General features: G+C 31.1%; 2 protein-coding genes across 4 annotated transcripts in view; both read right to left on the reverse strand.

The window, feature by feature from the left end:
* The window catches only part of LOC122400449 (dnaJ homolog subfamily C member 5), a 30,855-nt gene extending 15,779 nt beyond the window's left edge, over positions 1 to 15,076 (reverse strand). The window contains exons 1-5 of one of the 3 annotated variants that reach the window (XM_043401928.1): positions 14,895 to 15,076; positions 13,798 to 13,931; positions 12,273 to 12,425; positions 11,082 to 11,213; positions 3,125 to 3,181 (exon numbers count right to left, since the gene is read on the reverse strand). In XM_043401928.1, the coding sequence (XP_043257863.1) occupies positions 3,125 to 3,181; positions 11,082 to 11,213; positions 12,273 to 12,425; positions 13,798 to 13,931; positions 14,895 to 14,910 (492 nt within the window). In that variant the 5' untranslated portion in view covers positions 14,911 to 15,076. Of the gene's footprint in view, positions 1 to 3,124; positions 3,182 to 11,081; positions 11,214 to 12,272; positions 12,426 to 13,797; positions 13,937 to 14,894 lie in introns of all 3 variants that reach the window. The other 2 variants (XM_043401927.1, XM_043401929.1) reach the window with 2 other exon arrangements.
* A 5,099-nt stretch (positions 15,077 to 20,175) lies between these two features.
* Positions 20,176 to 25,084, reverse strand: LOC122400531. Its single transcript, XM_043402055.1, has 9 exons — positions 24,988 to 25,084; positions 24,498 to 24,709; positions 24,136 to 24,376; positions 23,699 to 23,847; positions 23,208 to 23,579; positions 21,929 to 22,074; positions 21,416 to 21,696; positions 20,674 to 20,927; positions 20,176 to 20,364 (listed from the first exon to the last, which is right to left on the reverse strand). The coding sequence occupies exons 1-9, from the start codon at positions 25,082 to 25,084 to the stop codon at positions 20,176 to 20,178; spliced, it is 1,941 nt and encodes a 646-aa protein (XP_043257990.1).
* Between the last annotated feature and the right edge of the window lie 1,781 nt (positions 25,085 to 26,865).

Genomic DNA, 26,865 nt, shown 5'->3' on the forward strand with positions numbered 1-26,865 from the left:
TAATAAACCATTACTGCTATCTGTAATCATAATCCATTTGAATTAAAAGAGCTAAATACAAATGTGTAATGATAAATTTTGCGTTGTTTTTATTCCATTAGACCGATAATAAAACATAGAAATATACTACTATATGGCCAGATGTTGGAAATGGTTTACTAATGTAAATGTAAATTCAAATGTGTCTATGAATTGAATTTGTTTCAATGCCATCCATATTATTATAAAATAAAAAGCATATTGCTTCATTTTTTTTAAATCAAGGTGTACTTGATATATTATAGAAAGGAAAGTATGTAAACTAATTTATATTATTGCACTTTGTTGTTATAATGTGCAACTGTTCTGATTAAAAAGTTTCTTTGCAAAAGTATTTGAAGTAGACGATAATATATAATCAGAATATAGCTTGAAAATCATGGGCAAGCAATTGAATAAATTAGAAAAATAAATAACTGTATTACAATATAGGAACTTACAAAATTTGTTAGTTCATATATTGAATAATTTAATGTTTTGTTTGTTTTCTACTTTGTGTATATTTCTCAAAATAATGATATGCATTTACATAAATAATTACATCTCTTATAATTTGAACTCTTACATGAGTTGATTAAAAGTTCCATGAATTTTAAAAGATAGTACATATAGTCTTTTAAATTATATTTTTGTTTGTTGTAGACAAAATTCCATCAAACATCAAAATTGGAAAAGATGTTAAGTCGTTTTAAGCATTAACCCTCCAGCCGCGATCGATTTTTCAATAAGACTGTTGGCGAAAGTATCAAAACAATTTAAAATAGATTCAACATAGAAATAGCGACTCCCGATGCTTAAATATCATAAAAATTATAAGCTACGCGAATAAGTGAAACACACTATGAGTGTTCCCCGTGGCTGGAGAGTTAAAAGATCCCTTTTAAATTCATTTCTACTTTTGTTTAGACTATGCATACCTGAAATAAATTTCCTAAAAATATATAGATTTGAAATGATACAATTTTTCAATGTGATATCTTACACTAGAATGATAAATTACAATATGAAATCTTTTCCTCGTAACAAGTTTTATTAAACTTTAAAGTTTCATGCCTATTACTAATAAGAAATATTTGCAAAGTGTACGTTAATCGATTTCAATAAAATTGAGCAGACGTGTATAATAGTCAACGAGGGACAAATTTTTCTTTCTGCTATGATAACTAGTTTAATGCTGAAATTACCTTCCAATTGTCACCTCTCTGATGCTATCTAGAGCACCTGGATATGCAAAAATGTTTAGGCAAATGTGTTAGTTTTCAACAGAAAATAATATGGCACGCAAACCAATAACAAAAGATATATTTTTATTCTAAACTTACAATCAACAATAATTATTCTTGTCTTATACTAATATACACATTGACAATTAATAACAAAGAATGGACATGTTATTTTTTCGCAGCTCATCATAACAATGTGTTTTTTGTTAATTACAACGCTGTACTTTACATATATAATATAGAATATGAAGAAAAAAAACAATTATTTTCACCTCTTAACCGGGTTCGAATTGAGGCTAGAGTCTCTGCTATAAACATTGTTCAATGCGTTGAATATTTAAGACTGCGTGGACGATAAGTGGATCACGGAGCGGAGAATTAACCAATACAACACAAGTGCAAAAAATATAATACATTTTATTAAAAGTTAATAGGTGCAACAAAATATTGGAAAGAAAGACCATATCCTACTCGAACGAACGATTTAAACAAAACTGCCGGTCGGTCCGGCCGGTCGAAAGAGATCACGTGACTGACTAGTTTCTTAAGTAGCATCGAGAGGTCTCCACTGTGAAGATATTCTATCGATAATCTCACAGACCATCGTCCATTATTTAGTAAGCATAAAGCATTCGATACATCAAATTACTCATGCTTTGTTATTAAATATCAATAGTAGAACAAACGAAGAATTACCGACAATTGTAAAGTTAGAATAAAACCAGCTCACTTTCCTAACTTCCTACAAATGTTGATGACTTCAAAAATGAAGACAATAATAATGATTTTGTGATATCATGTTTGATTGGTGATAATATCAGAAGGCTGAAACTTCAGAGGGTATTTCATCCTTTGAACTTGAGTTACCTAAAACTGCTGAAACAAATCCATGTCCCTTGCTTTGACTGATCTACAAAATCTGCAAATTTCATAAAAGCCGGCGTTGAATATTTTGTAGCCGTTACTTACAAGTATTAAGTAATTAGAATAACACAACATTTTAGAAATATATTAACATAATTCTAAATAATAAAGTATCATAATTAGTATTAATATAATATCAAAAAGAAACTTATGAAACTTAACATTAATGTAATACAAAAACTTATAACAATATTAAAAAATTGATGTTACGATACGAAGTATTAAAATTTATTGAAACGACGAAAACTGAACAGTTTCTTAGAAATAAAATTTTCGTATGTTTAAAGTACCATTTATCCCCAAAATATACACCAACCTGCAATTCACGTTCTATATATTCTTGCACTGAGACCAGAAATGATGTAACAATTCATGATGAAAAAAGAAAAGGAAAAGTACAAGAAGCTGATAAAATGATTGAGAGTCGAGCAACGCATATTACAGATCCGTTTCAATGGTTCTCAGCTCCTTCCGTTACGACTGCGTAGAAAATACAGCTAGTTTCCTTTCAATTCTTGCAAATTACTAGGAATTAAAATTTCATTACACGGTTATATATTTATTTTAGGAGATTAAACTATACTTATTGTATTTTCATAATTACAAACTCGGAACTTATACGTTCGTGAATCTAAAAAGTTTAAAGTTATTTCAGGAGTGCATAATTTTCATAACTAAAAGTAACAAAAAGGATCGCCTAAACGAGTAGGATTAACAATTATTACAAAAAACTTTTTGGTGATTCGTTATTTAGGTACAACAAAATTTCAATATCAACTAAAACATGATAGGATTCCATAATATTTATCATAGCTGAAACAGAATTGTTTTCATTTTTCTTTTCTTTTTTATTAATGTTCGAAAACTTTGTTAAAGTTAGTTTAAAAACGATTATACTTAGAGAACTAAGAACCACTGACACTGGAGAAAAAACTTACCTTGGTCGAGCTTCTGGGCTGATTCGTCACGACATCGACCTCCAGATTCTGGTTCCGCTACAATACAACAACAACGTAAACAAAACCGCTAAACTATCGTATTCTAAAATAAAGGCAGACGTAAAAAGTGCATACTAGGCTAAAACAGGAAGATTTTATAAATCATTGACTGATGAATTTGTAGCAAACGTGGAATGAGAGAACAAGAAAATAATCAATTGCGTTGAATAAAACATTCATTCCTCGAGAACTAAAAAACATCACTTCCTTTCGTTTTTTTTAAATCTGCGAACACGATCTTATGAATATTTACAAGAGAACAATATAACAGAGTAATTAAAATAAAAACCATGGAGTTTCATTAAACGAAACGACAAACTTTTTTAAAAATAATGTTTTATTATTGCAACGATAAAAGTTTCCCGACGAACCGAAACTACTATTTTAACTGCATGGCAAGAAATTTCGAAAATTTTTAATAACTTACTCAATAGCACATCAAGTGAAATTTCTAATATTATTAATTATATTGTAATTATTAATTTTTTGTTTGCCTTTGAATAACTGTAATTTTTCTCAGGAGTCTGATAAACATAAAACGATCGTAAATTACGTTTTTGCAAATTGAATAAATAAAAAGTGAGTTGTACAAAATTATATTGCTTGATATACGTCTTTAGAATAAAATAAATAAAATAGAATACATTTGAAATAGTTACAATATAAATGTTATCCCAACTTGAAAAATTCATGGGGATCATATAAATATGAAATGCATTTTATGTGATCAAATTAATAAGGCTGATATAGGTTTTGCGCTGAAAATTCAACTTTTTGCGAATCAAATTCACCATTTTGTTTTTAAGAGCATGATTTTGATCAGACAAGGCATACTCTACTTTTTATATCACCATAACGATTTTTTCGAAAATCAAATTATATGTATAGCAAGAAATGCTAGCTGATTTTATACTCATGAATAATTATGAATTCCATATGTAATAAATAAATTTTGAATTTCGTAACAATTTTGGCAAAAAGTTAACTTTGAAATACAAAACCTGTAAATATGAATACATATATGAGTATTAGTCAAAAAAAGTTTTAAGAGAATTAATAGCTTGAAATTGTTGTTAGTGGTGAGTTCATCATGGTAGTTTATAAAAAGGAAATGGTTCCATATATGAAACTAAAAATACGAAAACGAACTAACTCACAAATTTTCCATATACGAGTTAGTGTTTGAAATTTTCATATTTTTAAAATTAACCCTTTGTGGACGAGGTTTACTAAACTGTAGGGGATGAAACTACCCTTCCAAGTTACGGTATTCCAATGTTACTTTTACTATTAATGGATATACAGGGATACCTTTTAAACAAATTCGACAAGCATTTTTACAGGAAATAACATCAATACAGTAGTAAAAGGAATAAATAAGGAAACCAATAGAACACTCGTAATTACTGTCATTACTATTAAAAAAAAAACGTTTTTTTAACAAATTTTGAACAATCGCCGAAACTGTTGGAAAGTAATAATTCTAAACATTTTTGTGTTAAGATGTTGGTATGAGTAATAAGATGGGAGAGTGAGTTTTTAATTTAATTTTTCTATTTTTTAGGCTTGATATTTTATTACATATGTATTTTGTACAAAAAAACTGTTACGTTTTTTGTTTTGTTTTTGTATTATATTATTCGTTTGTGTACTGTGTAATAAAAGTGATCGTCATAATAAAATCTTTAATAATTCTATTTGTAATTTCTAAAAGTAGAATTCTCGAATCTTCGAAATTTTGCATTCTTTTCACAATTTTAATTAACTCCCCTCCCTTGAGCTCTTCCAGATCTGCCATTATTAGAGCCCTTGAGATTTTTACAATATTATTACAAAAAAAATACTTATTCAATTGTAAATTTAAAATAAAAATTGTGTATTATGTATATCGGTGTTTTAAGAATATAGGTAGTGAGATATTGATTTTGTATCCTACTCACTCACTTTTTTGTATTAATGTTATTTCCCGGTAAAAACCATAAAAAACTTGTTTAAAAACCTTTTTGTATCTCGAATAATTTTAAAGATATGGTATGAAATTTTGGAGGTTAGATTCGCTTCTTAAACTTAAATTAGCACCAAAGGTTGAAAATAGTTATGATATTGATTCTCGTTACAAAACAGTTATAAGATCTGAAATGATAGTATAACAATTATGAATAAAAAAGGTTCTGGTGTGTATAGGTTATGGTTACGATTCTACAGAACCGTTATTATCTCGGCTCTGAAATGGTTCTAAAATGTTGTTATGTAAATTATGCATTCTACATGCTTTTAAAAATAAATAATCAATTTTTTCAAAATTTTGCATTGGACGGATAGTAGTACTGAATCAGCATCCGTTGGGTATTTTTAATTCATATTTGTTTTATCGATACTAGTAACTACTTTGTTACGGTACCTTATATAATAATAAATAATTAAATTGCACGTAACTTTACACTTATACAATAAGTGCAAATCAACAAATTGAAATAACAAATTTTAACGCGATAAAACATTGAACGAATCAAAGTTCTTTCGAGCAGATTTTTCGTTAAGGAGTACATATTCTTACAATAATAATACTACAGAAGTTATGAAATTAATATTTGTATTGATTCGTTTAATGAAGAAAATGAAGGTAATTCCGAATTACAAGCAGTTTTACTTGAAATTGGAATATAGAATTCAAAAAGTGTTGACTTCAAAGTAAATACACTAGAATACTGGATTGATCAAAAATAGAAAAGACCATGTCTATGTCAATTAGCATTAATACTTTAGTGTTTCCGTTTGAAATTTATTTTCAGTGACATTAAAACAAGTATTAAATACATTACTACTTTAAACATTGGACATATATATAAGTAGTAACTTTTTGCTTCGTTCAATTTTTCTCCTAAAGTATGAATACAATAAAAATCACAATTGGCTTATTCATCTATATTTATTCTGTTTGAAATGCCTTAAATAGCATGAATAGGAAGAATGCATGAAATCAATCATGCAAATATAATAACCCTTACATTGCAACGGGAGGTGTCGAACTGACGACTTACGAGCCAGTTGTGGCCCTTTTCCCTACCTCTTCGATCTGCGCAAACACATTAGAATAATCCCAATCCCTACTCTGCAGAGTTGGGACTAAGGCACATTGGGTTAAAGCATAAATTAATAACTGTTATCTCTACAGTAACAGTGTGCCAAGATTTACAATTTTTATAACAACTATGTGAATATTAATGAGATTAAAAAAACCCACATTTTTCAAACAGGACTATAGGAAATTTCCAAGCATTTATGGTACCAGAATCAATGACTGCTACATTGTCGTCTTTTAATACAACAATATGTTTTGACGTAAAAAGGTATATAATTGAAGTCTTATAGAATTCACAAACAGAGAATTCTTCTAAAAAAAATTGTTATTACTTTAAAAAATGTCGAAGATTATATTAATATAATTAACATAGGTATAGAAAATTTTATTTCAACAGAAAGTATATCTGTAAATTTTCTATGAAAAAATATATAAATCTGGGAAAATGATGAATTGTATGTGACAGGTTTAGAAACAGTATAACATTTAAAAACAGCAAATGATATTGCAGAGGGAGACACAAAGCTAATAACAGATTGCAACAATTGATTAACTAAAAATAAAAAAAAAGCAATATATTTTGCAAATGTTACAAGAATACCAACAATACTATTCTAATGCAACTAAATCAAAACATGTATTAACACATATCAATTTTGTTTCACATTAAGTTATTCTTGCTCTTTATTGTACATAAATTTTAATAATGTTTTGTTCATAACTATAATTATTGCTAATAGTTACTTCCATGAGTATTAGAAAATAAAACATTATTGAATTTTTGAACGTAAAACATATTTTTGAATAGAATCGTGTTTAATGAAAAAACAAAAAACAAAAATGTTACTATTATATCTCTAACAAGTTCTGTGTTTACTAACAAACATTCACTTATTTTTCCATAGAGGAATACAATTATATTCAAAAACAACATGCAAATAACTAGATTGAAAAAGAAAATTGTCCCTAAACATTAATACTGACCAAACCGTTAATAACTACACAAATATGAAATTATATTATAAGTAATCCCTATTTTCAATTTACATTCAATGATAATTCAAATTAAAACAAATCAGGAAAAAACCAATTTATATTTATTGTAAAAAATCAGTACTCAGAGAATTGTGAAAGAATATAATGCTGGCAATTCGTATCGTTAAATAATTCAACAAAAACATGTACGATAAAACACATAAAAGTGCTTCTTTCTATGTACAGAGTAGACAATTGTGTGTTTACTAAAAATGTGATTACAACATAAAAGGTAAAGAAAAATTTCTTACCCAAACTTGTTCTATATATAATTAGATCTCTTTAACGTACTCAAAGCTTCTGATGTAATTCGACTTTTAGAATACCACATAAAAGTAAGTTGTCCTCCGAAAAAAGTAAAAAGTTGCAAGTTCAATACAAATAACAAAGGAAATAAATATACTCACTTAAGATACCGAATTTGTTTAAAATCTATACAAAATTCGTTTTAGTTGTCCCTTCAAACTCTAATGAGTGGAAGAAATTATCCGTTATAATATTTTATAATTTGTATACTAACTTACAATATAGTAATTTTAAATAATATGAAGTTTACTCAAAATATGATAAACAGTGGTTGTCAACGTTTTTTCTATTTACAATGTCGTAATGTAAATTACCCAATGATTTCGTTCATTAAGTAGTTAAATATAAATAATGTAATCTGTGATAAACATTTATCATCGAGCAGAAAAGAGGAGATTGTCACAGGGATATTTAATATACTACTGCGTCTAGGTAGCACAGGATGCCACAAACTACTATGTAGTTTATAAATCAAGGCATTGTTTATGAAACTACCATAAGCTTTGTACATACCCTATTTTTATGGAATTCAAATATCGTATACTCAATGAATTCTAAAAAGACATTTTCTATAATTTCTTAGTCAAAGAGCATTTTTTCTTTCAGGCAATTATCCAATTGTAGAGGAAAACGTGGAACTCTTTTAACTCTTGTAGTACAATATACTATCCCACAGAAGTATAGAAGTATACTCTTTCCATTAACTTTGCACTGACCACTGGATATAATTTGTTACCATAAAGGTACCAGTGAGACCTGACAGATCTTTACTATAATGCAAGTCACCAATTTGGTTCAAATTTGATCCAAAATTAGTGTACACGAAAAATAATAATATATAAAATATAAGTAAACGTATGAATTCCCATTCCCATTTCGTTTTAAGTAATCTGATTATTCTCTCCACTGCTTTTGCAGTTGCCACAACGAGTGTGACAAACTACGAATGAACGAGACCGAAGAGACGACAGGCCATAAAATTCGCTCAAGACTTCGGCAACTTCGATTGTAATACAATATTTCATAAAAGAAGAGAATCAATATTTTTTCTCTTTTTAACACGTTAGATTGTTTGAATGGACGAAACTCGCAACGATTTTATTCTCCATCACTGATTCTTTAAATACTTTAAATTCTATACAATATAGATATTAATACTATAAATAAAAATAATAATTACTCTAATATATTTTACATATTTTTAAGGGAAATTTGCTTCTTATCTTCCTTTACCATCTGTATGACAGCCTTCCACATAAGTCCCATCTCGTCTATATTATAAATATTATCTCGCTCTATGGACTCCTCTTCTATATTTTCCAAGAAATCGTTCACAAATTAGTCTACGACTATCAGCACTAGATTTTCTCGATGTGTATGCAATATCTTATATTATGATAATCCTTAAATTTCATCAACCAGCCTCTATTAGCCTTAAATGAAAACAGCGTCCCAATTTCTCCTGGAATTTGTAATGCTTTTTCCTGCAGTAACAGATCCGTAAATGAATCTCCCATTAGACAAGAAACGCACGGTGTTCACGGCCTGTCTATACGTCGTTCCAAAAATCACATATAGAGACAGCTTTTCAAGTCTTCAAATTTGCACATCCTTCTCTTCTTTTACTGTAACTCGTAGTCTCTTTTAGTTGCGCATCTTGTTAATTCATTTCGCTTGTATTGGATGCGGCAAATCGTCTCCATACAGGTCTGGTAATCATCTGTTACATTAGAAATGGATGCTCCTCTTTGCAACTTTTCCATAATTTTACTTTTTCTCTCTAGTGTTAACGGGATTCTGTTTAAAGTTCTTTGAGAATTTCCATGATGATTCACTTAACAATAGTAATACACTTCGAAATCTCCATGATGATTCACTTAACAATCATAATACACGCACACACTATAACTAAGTTATTATTCATTAAAATGAATCACTAAACCTAATGTCTAAGGGTAATAGTGTGTATTGTACATACATAATATCTAAAAATAAATCAGTTTTTTTTCTAAAGTTCTTTCTAGACACACTCTACAAAGGTTTAGACACTATATTATTCGCCAAAAAAGTGGCCTCGTCTTCTTTTGGGGATCGATGCTTCAGAATCGATCTCTATCTTTCTTGACTTCGTATTTCCTTCAACGAAAAGTCCTTAGAACTATATCCTGTCCTTGTGTGCCTTCGCTGCAACATCTGTAGACCACTTGAAAGAAATAGCGACGCACCGAAGTGCCCATGTCTGCTTATCATCACTGCCATTGTTTATTGCAGTTTGATCACCAGCCACTCTGGAAAACGCTGTTGCAGCTTATAAACATCCTATTCTTTATTGTCTGTTTCCCATTTCTTGAACGGTCAAAATCTTGAATAACTATATGCTTTTTCACATGACACTGTAGCTTGTTTTCAATTTAACATTGGACTTGAATGGTTCTAACTACATTATGTATAAAAATACATCTACTTAATAATGTAATTATATACTTTATTTCTCACACAATTATAATAATATATTGGAATAATTAATAATAAAATTTTAAATATCAGCATTTGCATAATAGTGTAAAAAAAATCATTTTTATAATTACTGTTACACATTTAGAATAAGAGAGTCAATGATAGAGAATCAAACCGGAGCAAGTTTCGTTTATACATATAAAACGTTCGTTGGCCCGTATTTATTTCGGTTTTCGTACACATACTTACATCAAAATAAAAATATTAGATAGCATTGCGTTTAAGTTAAGGTCTGCTAGATATGCCTTACTATTCAGTACTCTAGCAGATTAAGAACAAAATGTTCCTAATTTCTTTGTCAATCTTTGGCATAAATGTGAATAAATAACTTTTTAAATATCGCCAAACACGTAGCGTAATAACACGATCTATAGTATTCCAGATACGCAAAAACTAAGAGAAATAGTAGTTAGACTTGGTAACTTTTCCCTGACATAGCAAAAATCGGTATCACCAGATGTTCGCATTGAGTAAATAACATACTCCATAGTATCAGTCAGCACTGTGTACTGCGATAACGAGGCAAAGTGTAGAAAGATATATAAGCTTAAAAAGTAATAAAGTTTTAAACAAGCCAAATAAAGGCCAGCCGCAAAAGTCCACTTTCTCGCAAGCGGCTCATTGTTTAAGAATAATATTTTACCACTGATTTTAAAGATTAAGATCATAATGATCTTTTCAATAAACCTAATGAAGATGCATATTTTGAGACAAAATATGCACAAAAATAAAAAAAGTTAATGTCTCCAACAAGATTATAAATTAAAAATTTATACTGACCTAAAGACAGGATCAGATCATATAGACTTAAACACAATACAAGAATTAAAAGAAGTATGGTTATTTGTACCTGAATTAAGTAATTAAATGATAGGTTTATAGACTTGAACACAATACAAGAATTAAAAGAAGTATGGTTATTTATACCTGAATTAAGTAATAAAATGATAGGTTTACCTGTAAGTTATGGTATGTTCCATTGTTTTGCGCTGACACTGGTTTGCATTTGCCACAGCAAAAGTTGCAGCAAGCACAGCAACAGCAACAACAATAACACGCAGTTATGACAGCACAAAATATGACGAGTGCCTGTAAAAAATGATATTATTACAATATAGTAATATAAATGTAATAAACACAATATTTGAATCATTAAATTATACAGGGTGTTCTGTAACTGGTGGTACAAGCGAAAAGGGGGTAATTCGACATGAAAAAATAAGTCTAAATTATAGAATGAAAATTTTTCATGTGAAAAATTGGCTTTGTTTTTGAGGTAATCGGTTTTCAATTTTTGCCGAATACGCGTGCACTTTATCATATCTTGTTATAATGGATTTCGCTGTAGATCATTGTTTCGATTGAAGTTTGTGTTGATAAGCACGCATACCCGGCGAAAATTCAAAGTCGATTTTCTCGAAAACAAAGCCTTACATGAAAAATTTTCATTCTATATTTTAGACTTATTTTTTCATGTAGAATCACCCCCTTTTCGCTTGTGCCACCAGTTACCGAACACCCTGTATAATTAAGATAATCATAATAGAGGTTAGACTTCTAAACTTAAACTAATAGTCACATATTTTTAAAAAGTTAGAAATGAAACTGTTCTTTGATTAATTTTCTTTGGTAAATCTAAAATAAAAATGAACAACTTAAAAAGATACATATAGAAGCGCTTGTGAACTAATTGCTTTCAAGTATCTTTATATCAACTACATTATATTAACTTAAAAAAATATCAACAAATAGCAAATAGCAAATTGTATCAACTTAATAATCACAAATAACAGTGAAGAAACTACATAAAGTTGTAAAAGTAATATAACATTGTAAAGAAGTAGCAAAACAGATAAAGTTACACTAACAAAGTGCATTTAGAATAAATAATATATTTCTTTAATCTTACGATTTTAAATGTTGTTAAATAATACTACTTAAAAGGAATAAACTGACATAAACTTTTACAGTATTAAAAGTTATTAATTGTTTCCATAACACCCAATAATGTTAAAATCAGGTGGTAATTTAAAATGTTCTATATTATTTTATTGTAAAACAGAAATTTTCCTTAGAAATAAAAAACTAGAATTGAAAATTGAAATATGAGAATTTATTTATATAAATGATAGATTAGTAAAAACTTACCCTGCACCAACCAGAAGTGACAACAAAGTACGCATTAACATTTTCTTCGCCAAATTGTTCAGCAACGTACAATCCAAGAGACCCATAATTATCATATATGTTACGTTTTGTCAGATCTGTTAATATACTATGTGCCCTATTTATTTCCTTAAACTGAAACATAATATGATTCAAATAGATTATGCATACGAAAAATTGTCAACTTTCTTTACTGTCTAATTTATTTTAATTTGCGTTTTCAGATTTACTAAAATTTATGACAACCAGCAAAATTCGAAATACCAACAAATGATATTATTAAATAAAATTTTTCTTGCAAAATTATTTTTAATATATCAAAATTTATTTTCATTTACAATTTTCTCATTTCTTTAAAAATGCAATATCTAAACAACGTTATAAATACAACATAAACATTGTTTCAATTTACAAAACATTCGTGAAAGTATTTATCTTGTTCTCAATCAAATCTTATTTAATCTAAATTCCACTTCTGAGTGATTCATGTATTGATACAATGAACTCATATTTCAGATATACTTCAGTTAAATATTTTTGGATACATCTAGTTTTTTAAAAAATGTTATGTATGTTATAAGGGACGAAATTGTGAACAACTTTTATCTGAACAATAATTATTGCTCGTCCTCAGTTTTCAAGATATTTATAAAAATTGTTGATACTACCACATTCACTCCGCCTATACGCGTACCGTAACCGCGTTGCATTTACAAGGGATCGCTGGTTATCTGTGTTTCTACAAACACATCGAGGCGACTGAAAAGCGAGTGATATAGCGAGTGATATAACGAGTGGACGAAAAAATTTAATTTAACCAATTTCAATGATATACTAATCAAATCTAATTCATACACGCATAGTGTCGCATCTAACCTTATCACTAAAACTGATTGGTTAATTTAATCAATATTCCGACAATTAGTTTTTGTGAGTAGGTTAGATTTGGCTATATTACATTATATCATCGTCGAGTAGAGGGCCGCTTACGGTCCAAAACAAGTGCGACGCTGCGTATAAGTTAGGTTAAATTAGTATATCATTGAAATTAGCTAAATTTAATCTTTTTGTCCACTCATTATATGGCAAATCAATCTCAAACAGCAATCTCTTCCTGACGCAGCCTGACTATACACGCGTACAAGTGGTGTGAATGTATTAGTACAAACAATGTTTGCAAATATTTCGAAAACTGATGTCGAACAGCAGTTATTAGTCAGATAAAAGTTGTTCATAATTTCGTCCTTCATGATATATTACAAAATCATTGGAATCACATCACATATACTACAGTTCTTAAAAATTTTAAGCTTTTTTTTGCAAAAAAAAGAATGCAAAAGCGCATCATTTTTTCGCCTTTCGCCAGTCTATATTTCTTATCAATGCAGAAATATTTTTTTTTTTAAACAGCTCTCTTTTTTAAAAAAAATAAACAGATTTAGGCCAAAGCCACTAAAGTAAATATTTACCAAATTTTTAAAGATAAGTATATTTGAATTTAATGTACCTTTTCTGCAGCTTCTGGATTATTTGGATTTTTATCAGGATGATATTTTAATGCTAATTTTCTGTAAGTCCTTTTAATTTCCTCAGAAGTGGCAGTTTTTGGAATCTCTAAAATCTGGTACAGGGAATCCCCTGCTGTTCTAAAACATCAATGATTAAATTAGTTACTATATTAAATGTAATTTATCAGCTTTAAACTTTATTTCATTGTGTATGTGTGCATTTCTCTAATATACTTCCATTTTATTTAATATTAAAACTAACATTACAATTGAATTTGAAAAAATTCAATTTGAATATTATTTTTGTGATACTTATTTCCAAAAAATGTACATAGCAATGAAAATCATAATTAATATTTTTATTAATCAAGAAGTAAAAATAATATTTAGTCTATTAAATATTGTTTAAAATAATATCATTAGGATACAACAATGAAAATTTTACTACAAATTTAACATGATTTTTATAAAGAAAAATACATTGATCTATCAGGAGGATAACGTGTAATCCATTCATCTGTCTTTATAGATATAAAAACATCCAATAACCAATACTTCAATAAACTGCTAATAAGCTTATATCATTCTTTGTAATTTAAAATATTCCTTCTGCTAGTGCTTACTTTATAATTCAAAAGTTGGTATAAAATATTTTGAAACGCTTTAAATTATGACAATTCTTTTACAAATAAATCGTAGTAAATAAACGTAAAATACGTGAAATATATTTCTTAAATTTTAGAAATTGCACACTTTAATTGCAGGAGAGTTGCAATCTAGCAAACTAACCTAATATTTCAGAAACTTTTACTTCCCAAACATACCGTAACAATTGTTTAATTTAACATTTTACATATTTTCTGAACGTAAACCGCAAACTACGGATCAAAGCGAAAAAAGGAACAAGAGAGTAAGCACAACGGTATAACCTAGCATTTCTTTAATTTTGTGAAGTTTTTTAATATTCAAAATATGTTCATAAACGTTTGCAGGAAAATTCATGTTGTTCATTATTGTGTCTAAATAATAAATTTTGTGAGGAAAGAAAATACCTTAGAAGTTAAAAATGTGTAAATGGTGGTAATGAAATACTCACGACATTTTCCTTCCATCCATGTCTAATGGAAGTACTTTGTCTTTCAATTATATGAAGTGTAAATCAGAATTAGTAGTTCAAACTGTAACCGAATGTTCACTGTCGTACTACAAGTACATGATTTCCGTCATTAAATGCAGACAACTTTTTGGACAGATATCCTTTCGGGTGATAGCAGAGGAAGCGATTCAATATTTTAGTACTAAAAGTGGACACACTTGCACCAAACTGGCGCTATTGAATTATGGACATTGTGGCACCATCTATGGTCCACAAAAAGAACTTTGCACGTCGCATTTTCCGCGCTAAGCTATACAAGCAGTCCCATTTTGGCCCATTTTTCTGGGTCTCTAGGGTCCCATTATCATTTTCGTGTCACTCGCAACATTACCAACAGTTTACAGAAATGAACACAAGGGATATGAACACAAGATATGATATACATCTTTTAATTTATTACCATTTTGGCTGTCTTATCATATGCCAATTTTGTACATTTCATTAGGTATGAATATTTATAAATTTCGTAGCTTCCCGAACTTATAGATTCTCATCTACTTCACTACCCTCTTCGATACATCAGCGCAAAAAATCATTCCACTACTTACTTAGTAGTCGATGGATTGCATGGTGTCCATTAAATTTCATTTTATATATTACTAAATATGTATCAATTTTTGTTCTAGCTTAAATTCAGATTAATCGCAGGGACATCGAAGGAAGACGCCACAACCGCCGAGGGACATTTAATTCTAAGTCGATTAGATTTAAACTTCGTCGCAAATCTTAAAATTAACGTTGAAGGTTTCTTTATTGCACGTATTTCCGCGCCCTACCAAGCAATTATTGAATAAGTAGCTTCTCTCAACTCGTTCTCTCGTTTCTCGCTTCGATCACCGCTGTTTCATCGATTTAAACATGTGATCGGCCGTGCAGTTGGTCCGATAGATCTAACCGCTGTCTCTTGGTAGCTCGATCGAGGGAAAATGGTACTTCGTTGGAAGGTGTGGAGTATCCGTTTTCTGTGGAAACGCATACCTTCGTAGTCGATTCGATCCAAAGATCCGCTGCACGGTTCAGCATCGCGTCTCCCTTGATTTAACTTCATCCCTTTTTTAAACAAAATAATTACTTGGCAAAACTGAATTAGAAGATCGAAGGAACGTTTGTTTCCTTCTATTTCTCTAGTTTGGTAATCTAGTTTCTAAGAATATAAAAGGGAAATAGATGGAACTTGGATTCCATCCATCTCTCTTCGGGTTTTTACTCGCAGCAACCTCCACGTGGTGAGATCACAGACGAGATATATGAATAGACCTTTCACCTTATGGACTTTCGCGGCCGAATCTGACTGCCATACCGACCTGAAAATTCGGAGGTGATTTTAGCGGCCTCTTCTCATGGATGGCAGTCAGTTGAGAAACTAGGCACTGAATTAGGATTGATGGGCAGCCAGCTGTAGTGTGTGCGTAAATACATGTGAGTTGACTATGGGGGGGATTGAAAAAGACAGTGCAGTATTATCAGATGGCAGACCCGTGCCCAAAGGGAGCTGCCCCACCACTTACACACACTAATGCCAACCACCTTGTATATGAGTTCTGGCGTTTCGTATCTCTTCGAGGATTCGAGAAAGGCGGCGAATGTCAGTCTATCCTTCTTGCTCTTAACACAGCCGAAATTCGATCTATGTAGGCATATACAATGTATAAGCAAAATACCATAATGAAACAAAAATTTCAAAAATTTTTTTTACGGAAATACACGTTTTAGGACCCCTTGATCATATTTTAACTATTAAAAAAAAGACTGTGGCATCGAATCGCGCGCCGGCCGCGAAAAGACGCGCGACTAGATGTGCATGAGTGTGTGTATGTCTGGGCGAATCGAAAAGTGCGAAAGATGGAATGTTTGTAAACGATTATATGATTGGTGAGGATGAGGGCAGAGAGCACGGCAGAGCGAGTGTGAGAGAGATAATGGATGAGAGGAACGGTGAGCGATTGGAAGAAGTGTGCCAGAGTTTGAACGACAGCGAAAGCAAGCGATAGCGAGTACAGAATTTGTTAATAAAGAGATTAAATTAAAAACGCCCGTGGTCTTTAAACTCTCGGTCCCCGGGATTCCGACAAGACATTTTTTTACTATGCTTATGGACGTGCGTTCATATATTTATACTATTAATACTATTGGGTCTAAACAACTGAAAAAATTTCACTGTAATTTTAAATTTTTAAATCAGAAAATATTTGAGAATACTGTCCTATTTGTCCTCTTTGTTTAGCAATTTAAAAAAACGCTGACTCATTAAAATCAATCATATGAAAATGAATGGAAGTTGAGACCGCCCCTACTGAAAATAAAGGACTGGAAAATTTTTGTTCTTTCAATGAAGAAAACTCTTTTGCTTAATCTTTTTCGAAGGCGAAGGCAAAAAAGTCGATTTCGCCACGGCAACAATGGTTGGACGCGACGCGTGGACATTCCCCCGAAATAGGGGATCGGCTTTTGTTTTCCAGAAACGCTAGCGACAATGTATTTTCCAAGAGAGTCGAATGTAAGGACCACTGAAGGACGCTCAGTCTACGATACATTTATGACAGAGTTTTGGGGTGCATGTGGCCTAAAGAGCGAATGAGACTAAACAGGCCTGGCAACGGGTGACGCGATGGCGGACGACCGCGTTGGGTCTCCAGGTAGCGCGTGTCGAGGCATTGATTGTCTATGAATAGAGAGAGAGTAGTTAAAAGAGGCAGACGACCTGACGTCGTACTGCTGGAAAAAATGAAGACTTTGTCCTGAAGGATCTGGCCACGGAGTGGGGAAGGCGTGGGACCTTCCGGTAAGAGTACTGTGAGGAACGGCACAGGACTTACCCCAGAACCGTCAAAGGCAAAATTTCTAACATACAGGCATGTCTCTATAAATTTCAAATCCATTAATCAATATGAATTTGTGATATCATGTCAGCCAATTTCGAAAATATGGTTTCGAGAAAAACTCATTTAAAATTTCTGGTATGATTATTAACCGTTGGGTACTCTTCCCTCTAAATGGCTATAACTTTGTTATTTTTACGAATTTTAATGAGTCTACGTTTATTATAATTGCTAAATGAAGAGGACGAGTTCCGAGTCAAAGATCAGTTGCGGGGTTTTAAAAAAGGACAGATTTGCAGTTTTGTTCTCATTAATGTTTGCAGCGTGTTTGCGAGGGATGTGTCCGATATATACATATGTATGTAGCATACAGGATAGAACAAAAGAAAAAGAATGCGTTTTATAGGATAGACCAATAAATTTGTTTTTTCTTATAATATTACACAGTGGCTCAATTCACAGATCCTTTTCGCACGGGCCTCGTACATCAACTCGACTCTTGGCTGCGCGCGTCGAAATCGCGCCGCTCTTCGCGCACTCATTCACACACACACAGACACACACAGGCCCCTTCCACTGATATCCTGCCTGACATACAACATGTATATAATCAATTCATTTTCCTTCAATAATTCTCCATTGCAAAAATTCTACAGTATTCTTACATTTTTTTATATTTAAAAATTTTCCCATGTTATTAGAAAGTAGATATACGACGAAAGTTATACAACTTATAGTTCCTAGCATGTATAACATGTATATGTATATAACGCATGGTCGCTTCGTATGGAAAGTCAATGAATCTTCAAAAAGCGCCCAGGTCCGATTTCGAGAAATGTAAGGTTTGTCAGTCACGATGGCTTTTGTCGTTTACTGACGATTCGAACGGGTGGCGATGCCAGTAGGCTTGCTTTCGAGAAATGTAAGCGATGTCAGCGATGCAAGAGCGAGAAGGAAAGCGAGTATCAGCCTGTTCTTCTCGGCTCTTCCGAAACTCAACGAGCTCACGTACACGCAATTGGGCATAGTGTGCGAAAGTGAGGAATGAGAAGTTTCCGGGGCCCCGATGCACAGTCTGATTAAACTGATTTTGAGTCGCAAATACGTTTCTGCCGAGTTATTTTTTTAATAAATGATGTATTACAATTTAAAATAAAAAATAGAGAATTTGCGGTGTACGTATCAATGAAATACATCCTTAGGAATTTTAATAATCTTGAAATTTTTAAATACTCTTAATCGATTGATTACTCCAATGAAATTAATCGATTAATGCCCAATGATGGATCGTACAGCATTAATTCCGTTAAAAAATAATAAAATTTATGTAATTTTATTTTCTGTCTCACTTCCTCTTGTGTTAATTTCTGAATCTGTTGATAACGTTGCGAGTGACACGAAAATGGTAATGGGGTCCCGGGACCCCAGAAACTTCGGCCGAAAAATTACATTACGTGAAAGGTCTATTCATATATCTCGTCTGTGGTGAGATCTGGTAATCGGTGTTACCCACGATAGAAAAGTTCTTCGTGGGTAACACTGAGCTAATGGCTGCGAATTTAAAATAGTTTCTTTACATAAAATTATTAACCCCTTGACGTACGATTCAATTTCGAATAATTTTTCAAACGTGTACTACTTACTTCTGTTTAAATTTTTTTTATTAATAAGAAGTCGTTAGTTTTTGATGGTTAAAAAGTCAAGTTTAATACATACCACAGACAAGGCAAAGGATAGATGGTCTATTAAAAAATTTAAAGGAACAAAGTTCTTTTCCTCTCGTTACTATTGCACAGATGGGACAGCAATAATTTTAATTAAGTTTCATCTTGTTTATTTAAAAGTGTCAACATTTTTTTAAAATTAGGAATAGGATTATTTAAAGATATATTACTCAATTTGTATCAAATCTAAAAAATTTCTCCTGTTATTAAAAATTGATCATTTAGACTATCACAAAGGAAGATTAAAGCTTCTTACAAGGATCCCCTTATAATTTGATGCATGATCTTTTTAACATTTTGTTCCACTTTGAAGAACTGTATCGTATTTATAAACAAAACATAAATAACGAAGAAGAATCTTGAACAAGCTGAACTTAGAAGGGAGCACGAAAGAATAGGGTCACACAAAGTTAATCGTATCCATTTGTGTTGCATTTCTTTTCTTTTTATTGTTATTAAATAATTTTTTCCTTCTTTATTATTATAAGTGACAAGTGTTTTCTTTTTAATATTGTCTGGAACCTAATCCCATCCTATACTTATATTATCTTGTAGAATTTTAAAAAGGAAAAGAACGATTCTAATCTAGAATCGTTTCTGAAAATAATGTTCGCAATTGTTTAAGTAATAAACGAAGTATAATAAATAGATAACGAAAATATATTAACCGACGTATCTTCAATTTGGAGGTAGATACTCATTATCCGTAGACAGAGTACTCTTCCGATAGTCATTCTCAAATACCAAATCTTCATATCCTTCGCTTGTACCGTTTTCTTTTGGTACCGCCGAAGGATTTTGTACAGGCGTTGAGTTCGCCATAGTTCCTTTTAACCACTCGTCGTCTAATGGTGCAAAAATTGCGACCTAAACAAATATTGTTACTAGTATTTCTACCTAAATCATGTTACGACTTAATAATTTATTATGTTCAAAGTCACTTTAGATTTAATTAACCCCTTGACGTACGATTTAAATATAATTTCTCAAACACTCTTTTATTTCGAATGTATTATTAGAATGTATTATTTTATAAAAAGAAAAAGCTTTCGTAATTTTTGCGTCACAAAGATATCAAAGCCTATTAAAAATCTCATTTTGCAAATAAAATGCAATAAGATATAAACCTTATATGTACATAAAGAAATATTATATCCGTTAGAACAAACTTCTTACTTGATTTGATGGAAGGCATCCTGTATCTTGACTATAAATCCCAACTAACTCGTAAACTCCATTTTGATTTTCACAGGCAAGGGGTCCCCCAACGTCTGCCTCACAAATATTATTTATATCCTCTTTAGTCGCGCCACAAATAATTCCGTTTGCTACGTTTGAGCTTAAGTCCGCTCTTATTAATTGCTCTTTGCATTGTTCCATTGAAAGTATATCCAAATCCACTGCATGCATAATTGCACCGGCATAATGCGCTAGATAAACATCATTTTTGCACGGTTCGTTATTTTGCGCAACTACTTTTGCAACAAATCAATGTCAAAAGGGCTAGTTTAAAATTGAATAATGCGGAAATACACGCCATCAAATAACCACGATCTTATTAGTATAAAACTAACGACTGAATAACTATCTTATATACGATAATAAAAAAAAAGAGTTTATAATTGTTAGGATACTTTCCAAATTAACAATGGATTAGTCTATTGGCCAACGTCGGATTTTTAATTATTGAAAAATATTGTTCCTAACTAATAAAATACACATGCAAATTCTGAAAATTGACACTTTCACGCGTAATTTAAAACAGAGATCATTACGTTTGGTGGCATACTTTTGAACTCTGTTTTGAAAATAAATGATAAGATGGTGCTCTTCGAAAATAGCTAGAAGTCATTAATTTCAACTTCCTATTTGTATGCTTAGAAATATAAATTAATTATATACTTGTTTTTTTAAATACCTTGAAGAATGGATTTCCCCCAGCCGGTAGCGATACATGACTTATTGTTTTGTGGCTGTGTCGTTGCAGGCAAGCACAGAGGATTAACGTGAAAATCGATATTTGCAGAATTTTCAAGATGTAAAATTGCGAGGTCGTGATCTCCGAATCCTCTTGCATAACCAGGATGTATGTTGATAGACGATACGTTGAGAATTTCATAAGGAAGGGGTTCCTCGTGTTTTAATTCATATCCTAATTTCCATTCCCCTAACTTTATTAAAATATCGTCTGGTGCCAAGCTTGATTTAATAGAAAATGTACGAATTAACTGCATCGTTAACTGAATCGAATGAAATTATAATCTTAAAAATGTTCAATTCGGTTTAATTCTAGTTTTAATGAACATTTGCACAAAATTTTGTCAAAATCGGCGTGTATCAATTACCGACGTTTCTTTGTAAGTCGAAATCGCCTCAAAATTGTACAACTGCGGACAAAATTACAATGTTATTTATATAGGTGATCATTTACCTGTCGATACAATTGGCCGCAGTTATTACATCACGAGTGCTAATTAGAGCACCGGAACAAAGAATTTTCTTTTCTTTCGAATGCAAAACCATCGCTTGCCATGGAATTTCGGCGAAAACAGTTTGTGATTCCCTAATTCCTGGTCTCTGTAACGTCAAATTAACGAATTATATTTCAAATAATTCGAAGTTATCATTATCGATGTTTGGCCACCCTTGGGAAAAATTGTAATGGGGGATTCTAGAGGCCAAAATAAGACGAAAATCAAGAATACCAATTTGTTGATGGAGGCTTAGTTAAAAAGTTATTAACAATTAAATTCAAAAATTTCAAATCATTCTAAAAAAATTATTTTCGATCGCGGGAGTCAATTAAAATCATTTTTGGTCTTTACACATACCCCCGAAATCCTACGCACTTTCGAGGACAAAATTCCTTACCGAAAATCTAATTTGGTGCCTAAATTTTTCGACGAAAAGAAAAATTTTAAATTGTCCTGGAAAAATTATTTTCGGTTGCAGGGGTCAATTACAATCATTTTTGGTGAATAGACATACCCCCGAAATCTTGCGCATTTTTCGAGAAAAAAATTCAATACGGACGGAACTTTAAACGTTAATAACTTTTTAACGAAGCCTCCATCAACAAATTGATATTCTTGATTTTCGTCGTATTTTGGCCTCTAGAATGCCCCATTAAAGTTTTTCCCAGGGGTGGCCGAACACCCTGTATAGAAGAGGGATTTATTATTATGTATATGGTAATTGTGCTACTATAATTGAACAAACAATATAGTGTGTTCACATGTTTTCGATAAAAAACCTTGCTTTTTCTAGCGAAACTGGTTTCTCATAGTTGCCTGTACCTGAGTAATAAACAAGCTGTCAACAATTACTTGTTTCTGCGGCTGTTAAAAGATCAGCTTGACGTCTCTATTATTTTGAAAATGGTATGCATAATCACAAGTAAGTAATGTTGAAACAAAAATAACTAATTTTACCTTAAGATCAGTGAAAGTAAGAAATTTTTACCTTAAACGCGACCTCAACAAGAAACTATAAACCACATTTTTACAATAACGTGCAAGTGTCCAAATACTTATGCACGGTAACAAAAGAAATACGAATATTTTGATATTGTTTTAATTGATGAAAACCAACTGTAATTGTGTACACAAAATGTTGAGCAGCAGATTACATATAATCGAAATCAAAAATTGTATTTCAGAAATTATTGGTTGATTTTCCCTACTCTACTTTAACGACTTAAAAATACTTACCATATTTCTAACACCACATTTTAGGCTCAGTTGTTCGATATTCAAATCGTCTTTATGATTTGGAATGGTTTCGATCGGAGGAACTAAAACTTGTGCAGAAATAACCGAATTATCAGGTACTAATACGGGTTCCAGTTTTCCTTCGGTTGGCAGAGAATTTTGTGAGCCCAAGTCAGGTCTAGAAGTTGTTTTAATCGGTGGTACAGATACTTTAGGCGGTCTTACTTTTGCTGTACTCAAAAATGTTGGGAAACCTTGTTCATCGAATCCACCAGAATAATCTTTAGGAAGATTTTCTGTTGGCCAAGGATCTACATAATTTGGATCTCGACAACATTTGCCGATTATTCCGCTTTCAGGATTTTTGCAACTCTGTAAGACAATGTAAAAACAAATGTTCAATGAAATTATCACATACGTATTCTTACTTAACAATAATATTATACTTTTCAACTTGATTCAATGATCTCATTTTGTCTATCTTTACTTACGCTTAGTGGCACACGTTGCAAAAATGATGTACTTGGCAAAGAAACAGGTTCTGGACTAATTGTACCGTCCACGGTGCAGTATTGTTCTTCGACACAAAGAAGAGCCGCCGCGCAGCCAAGCTGCAAATGGGTTGCAACAGCAAGAAGGTCTGTGGATGACAATATTTTTATTAAAAAAGTATAATGAAATTGATCTAATAATGTAAATCTGAACCATAGTAAAATAATGTATGTTTCAAGTTTATGTGACTGTATTATTTCAGCATAAAAGAAGCAATTTGTTTTATATAATTGAACATGATAAATTAGAATCAGTTGAAAAGAGACAGAAAAGAATTTTGTCACTATTCGTAATAATTGTTTTTGATTTTAAAGAAATCAGTTAGCTACTAAAATTTAATAATACCATTAGCAATCGAAATATGAAATTGTTTTACTTGTAGAAGATTGAACAGAATTTTGTTCATCGAGATCTTGAGTCACGCGCGAATTTGTAGATTCACTAACAAAGACTTTTGTGGCTTGATTGTTTTTTGTAGGCGGTCGTTTTACTCCAAAGCCTGCGTTAAAGCTATTGCTTCCCAAAGTTTGTTTGGATGTTTCAATTTTTGGTAATGTATCTCGAAGGCCTTGCACAACCGTACAGCAAACTTCGTCGCTAATTTTGCATTCTTTTTCCTGTTTCGAATAAGAATTAAAATAATGACAAGTTATTATTAGAAGAGCATAAGTATACTATTACAGCTGATTTTGATTTTGGAGAAATTCTAGGACACGTTAGTTTAGCATAACTGTTTACCTTGCTTGATGGAAGGGTAACATCGTTTGTGATATAAATGTTACCATTGAGACAGTCATCTTTCTTGGTACAGATTCGATTCTCTCCTCTGCAGGTAATGGTAAAGTCTGCAGTTTGTTTAAAAAGTGACGTTGGTCTCGAATTGTCAAAATCAAAATAATCTTCATTGGTTGTTTGTTGATTGAATTCCTGTTTCGTAGGATTTTGAAGTACTGTTTACATAAAATGAAGAATTAATAGCGATTAATAGCAATTAAAATGATCATCGAATCGTATCAAGGCAACATTTCTGTCGGAATCTTTGATGTTCGATTGCATTGTCTGATTCAATGAAAAATTTTAATTAAAAATGATATAAAAGTATAATGAGAGTTAACGAAATAATATAAACCTTTCTGAATAATACATACGTTTTTTCTATATGTTATATATGTATATGACTACATAAATATTAAAATGTTGAATATTAATCAAAAAAAGAAAAACACACCTATTTGATCATATTCGTCCGGATTCGACGGTTGAAACCCATGTACTGAGATAGTTGAAATAATTAAAAGTAATAGTCTGACAAGCATTTTTGACATATTTCCACTGCATGCATCTGCAAAATATAATATACCAATAGATATAAAAATACACTAGAAATTATAATGTTTTTTACTTAAAATTTTTCATTGATAATTGCAAACCTTTCTTGGATTGCAATTTTCATAATAATACCTGATATTGGTATAAATAAGCGACAATTCAGGAGCATTTGCAGATAACAATATAAATGCTTAAGTTGAAAAGTTTTGTTTTTTCTTATTAAAATATTCTATATGCCAATGCGTATCTCTTTGTAAATAGATATAAGTAGTGGTAGTAAAAGGTGTCGTCGATATGTCTTTTTTTTTAATAAAATATATTATTGATAGAAGAAATAACAAATTTTGTAATATGTTTATATTATTGCTCCAGTATACATGGTACAATCGGGAAATGATTCTACGTGAAAAAATAAGTTAAAAATATAGAGTAAAATTTTGTTGTATAATTCTTTGTTTTCGAGATAACTGAATTTGAAAATTTGTCAGATGCACGCGAGATTGAATTCAATTTGTTTCACGCGTCTGTCCATTACTCGTTATTTCTATTTGTGCTGATGTCCAAGTCATACTCTATTCCAGGAGTCGATAGTTTTTTTTATGGCCTGCAAGTATAATTTATGAATACGTGTTTACTAACGAAAATAAAATAATATCATTAAGTAAAGAATATTCTTCCCATTAATAAATATGTATTTGATGTGTTTCTATTTAAGAAAAAAATTTGCGAAAATACATTTCATAATGCGTTTCTTTAAAGAATTATAAAAATACTATTTAATATTCATACGATATGTATATGTAGTCGCAACAACCGTAGTAGTTGAATGCACAGCTGCACTAGTAAGGTCACTAGCTGTACAGCCCATGAATGTTCATCGCAAATGCATATGGCGGACACAATCAGAATGAGTAGGAAGTAATACAAATTAGCGGAATACAATGACAACTCGTCCATAATGGCTGCAATGCTACAGTACTTACAGTAAAATAATGACGGAATAAACCCAAAATAGATACCCAAAAAAGATTATTCAAGCATCAGATTTGCCAAGGTTGCTTCGTAATACAATAAAACGTTTAAAGTCTACGAAACAAACATTGTAAATACACGCTACCCACGATAGAAAGATGCGTGTAAGCATTAATGTGTCAAGATCAATGAAAAATTATACGATACATTATAACCAATGAAGCAAGATCTGCAACCATGGCTGGTGAATTATTAAAACGTGACACAAATAGAAATAAGTGAATGGGCGATTCGATGAACCCTTAAAAAGGCCAACTTTAATTTTACAATATTAGGAGTGAAAAATATTAAATAAAACAATTCGAATTTTCTATAGAGTGTTCACAATAATAATTTGTTTTCAATCTCCTTATGAGATTGAATTCTTTATTGAAAAACACATAATTTAAAAAAAAAACGTCTTCTAACACCGTCCAGTTTCCAAGATATTTAAAAACTATATTCCCAGCCTCCCATTTATAGATATTTATTTAAAAACTAGCTCTCTCATAAGTTTCATCAAAATTTCCCTTATAAGTGAAAGCGAGTCATTTTGTCAGATGAATCTAAAATTAATAGAATTTTGTCAGATGAACGTGAGTCACGAACTTGCGAAACATCAAATTCCATCGATGGTTCAGCGTTTTCGATAATCTTATTACATAAAACCTCTACTTTGATATTCCAAATAACTCAAATTATTTAAATATCTTTTTTTTTGTGATTTTATGCATATCTTCTTACGTATATCATTCGTTTATTGTTT

This window comes from Colletes gigas, unplaced genomic scaffold (assembly GCF_013123115.1).
Source record: "Colletes gigas isolate AHSC1104 unplaced genomic scaffold, ASM1312311v1 Colletes_gigas_Sc00018, whole genome shotgun sequence".
Classification (NCBI taxonomy): Eukaryota; Metazoa; Arthropoda; class Insecta; order Hymenoptera; family Colletidae; genus Colletes; species Colletes gigas.